This window comes from Micromys minutus (genome assembly GCF_963924665.1).
Source record: "Micromys minutus genome assembly, chromosome: 18".
In the NCBI taxonomy this organism is placed as follows: Eukaryota; Metazoa; Chordata; class Mammalia; order Rodentia; family Muridae; genus Micromys; species Micromys minutus.
The window spans coordinates 5,014,289-5,016,978 of NC_137953.1; the positions used below are offsets into that span (position 1 = coordinate 5,014,289).

At 53.6% G+C, this 2,690-nt stretch overlaps 1 protein-coding gene across 1 annotated transcript in view; it reads right to left on the bottom strand.

Moving 5' to 3' along the window:
- The window catches only part of TACR1 (tachykinin receptor 1), a gene marked incomplete at both ends in the record, with an annotated part of 148,485 nt that extends 147,065 nt beyond the window's left edge, over window positions 1-1,420 (bottom strand). The window contains one exon of the mRNA XM_080932565.1: window positions 1,032-1,420. Within this exon, the coding sequence (XP_080788691.1) occupies window positions 1,032-1,420 (389 nt within the window). The remainder of the gene's footprint in view (window positions 1-1,031) is intronic.
- Window positions 1,421-2,690: the final 1,270 nt, after the last annotated feature.

A 2,690-nucleotide genomic window follows, 5' to 3' on the forward strand; every position in this document is an offset into this window, starting at 1 on the left:
GGTTGTAATTTGGGATCTATTTTCCCTTGATGTTTTCCCACAGGCTTTGCACATTCATTAACCCCAACAACAATGGCAAAACAATCCACTTCCAGGTCCCTGTGTCAACTATTAAACACACTTTTACATCCCAGTGAGCAGTAGGTAGCCCTGTCCATATAAGCCATGCATGGAAGACCCAAGACACTCAGGAAAAAGTCAATTCCAACATATTGGCGCTGTAGCCTCGACTTTCCCCTCATGACACCCGAAGAGCCACTTGTTCCAGAATGCCAGCCTTCACATTTGAAAGATCCAACTTTTGCATCACCAATAGGCTTCAGAAACCCTCATCTGAAGGTTGGAGGCATTAGGTCTCGATTATTTCTAACAAGTATGCTTCTCTGTGGATACACAGGGTAAAACCATTGACCTTTGGTAGGAAAAGAGATTCAGACCACCCCCCCACCTCCTGCCTGGGGAAGCTTCCTGGATCTCTGCCTGGGGAAGCCCTGGAAAGGAACCTGGTCCTCCGTCCTGAGTGGGAGGCTCTTAAGAGCACCGAGTGAGAATGAGAAGTGTTTCAAGACTGTGGTCAAACGGTTGCCATTCTCATGTATCACTGGAGCCCGGACTGAGGAATGGAACGTTCTTGTATCTTCCGGAAAGGTTGAAAAAAAAAAATGAGGAGTTTTCTGAGGACTACTTAAAACACAAAGCTATCACAGAGTGTGACCCAGAGTGACAAGTTCCTGAAGGAGTCCCTGGCCAACCTGTTCATCTCTCCCATCCAGCACTTAGGTGAAAGGAGAGAAAGAATGCACGGGAAAGAGCAAGACAGGAGGTGGGAGTATTGAAAAGAAAGGCAGAGAGGCTAGTGAAGGGCGGAAAAAGTAATGGGAAAGAGATGTGGGCGCCTGAGGTCCAGGGGTTCCAGCAGGCAGCCAGCCAGAGCCCAGCGCACGGACCCAGTGTGACTCTTCGGCTACACTGTATCCAGCCCCAGACTCATTCCCCAAGAGCTGGGCACTTTCTTAATTTTACAGACTCACCTGTCGAAGGCCACGGCTGTCATGGAGTAGATGCTGGCGAAGAGAGCAGCAATGGGGAAGAAGTTGTGAAACTTGCAGTAGAAGAGGCCGTAGTACCACACGTTGTGGACCGCATAGGTGAAGTTCACCACCGTATTAAACGCTGCCATGCAAGCCTCAGCGAAGGCCAGGTTCACCAGGAAATAATTGGTTACTGTCCTCATTCTCTTGTGGGCCAAAATAATCCATATCACCACCACGTTGCCCACCACGGAAGTCACCACGATGACCGTGTAGGCGGCTGCCCAAAGGACAATTTGCCAGGTAGGCTGCACAAACTGGTTAGACTCAGAGGTGTTGGTGGAGATGTTGGGGAAGAGATCGGAGTCCATGGGAAGGACGTTATCCATTTTGGGGCAAGGCAGCAACCTGGGGTGTACAGGTACTCACAAGTGCGCACAGAGGCACACACACACACACACACACACACACACACACACACACACACACAAACCACCCCTCCTTTCTGCGGGATCTTGTTGCAGATGCTTAAGGTTCTGCACACAAGAGATAGGAAGTCTCCTGGGCAGAACTCAGTCCTGGTTAGCAGGAGCACCGCTTCTCCTGTGTCTGCTCTTTGCCCGGTCGCTCTAAATTCCTCCACTTGCAAGCTAGGCTCTTGTTCGCGTTAAAGCAGCTGCACTCCACACAGTTCCAGAAGGCAAGACAACCCGCCTTTCTGCACCTGCCGCTGCCAGCAACTCCCACTAAAATGCGTGCAGCGGGAAAGGCAAAGCTGGGCGCTGGATGGGGGCTTCGGGGGAAGAAGCGCTGCTCGCAAAAGTTCTGGTCCTCTGGCCCGATTCTGAGGTCCGCATCCAGCTGGTGAGCTCCCTTTTTACTTTGCTTCGGTCGAAGCCTCTACTGCCACCCACAGCTTCTCGGTCTGGGTTCTTCTGGACTCAGGAGTTAGCAGAGCCTTGGCCGGGTGCGCGCTAGGCTTTTATAACCCGCTGCAGAGACGTCACTGGGAAGGGGCTGTACCTGGACTGCGTACTCGCTGGCCCCGAGCGGGAGCGCAGCGCAGCAGCTGCGCCAGTTGTTGGCAGCGGTGTTGCTCCACCGCCGCAGCCACCACGCCTTCTGCTGCTTGTGACCTGCTGTGGGCGTTCTGCAGCCCGGACGAACCCGGCACTCCGCGAGGGGGCGACAAGGTGGCCTGGGAAGAAAAGACCCAGATAGGGCTCTTGCGCCAGGGATGCTAGCAGAAAGGAAGGATTTTGGGAAACAGCTGAAGTGGAGGACAGTTGACGTTCTGAGGCTCAGCCCGGGTGCCTCAAGATAACCTCTACTGAGACGCTCGACTGGGGGTCGAGTGTGGGGGCGGGGTACCCACCACTACACTCTGGTTGCTACCCAGAAGTGACAGGTGACCACGCCCTGCTTCAGAAGTCCGAAAGACAACTTTCGTTCCGTTAAGGAAACCCCCAGACACCTAGCTCTGTTTCCTGGTGGACTGATTCCCCTTCCCTGCTCCCCAACCCCCAAAAGCAGTGACTCCAAAGGGGGCTCCAAGCATTTGGGATACCTTTATCCCAGTCACTTTGTTGACTCGGTCCCTCTGTAAGGAGCAGCTATAAGGTGCTCTGCAAGGGAACCCCATGACTGCCCTCTCAGCTG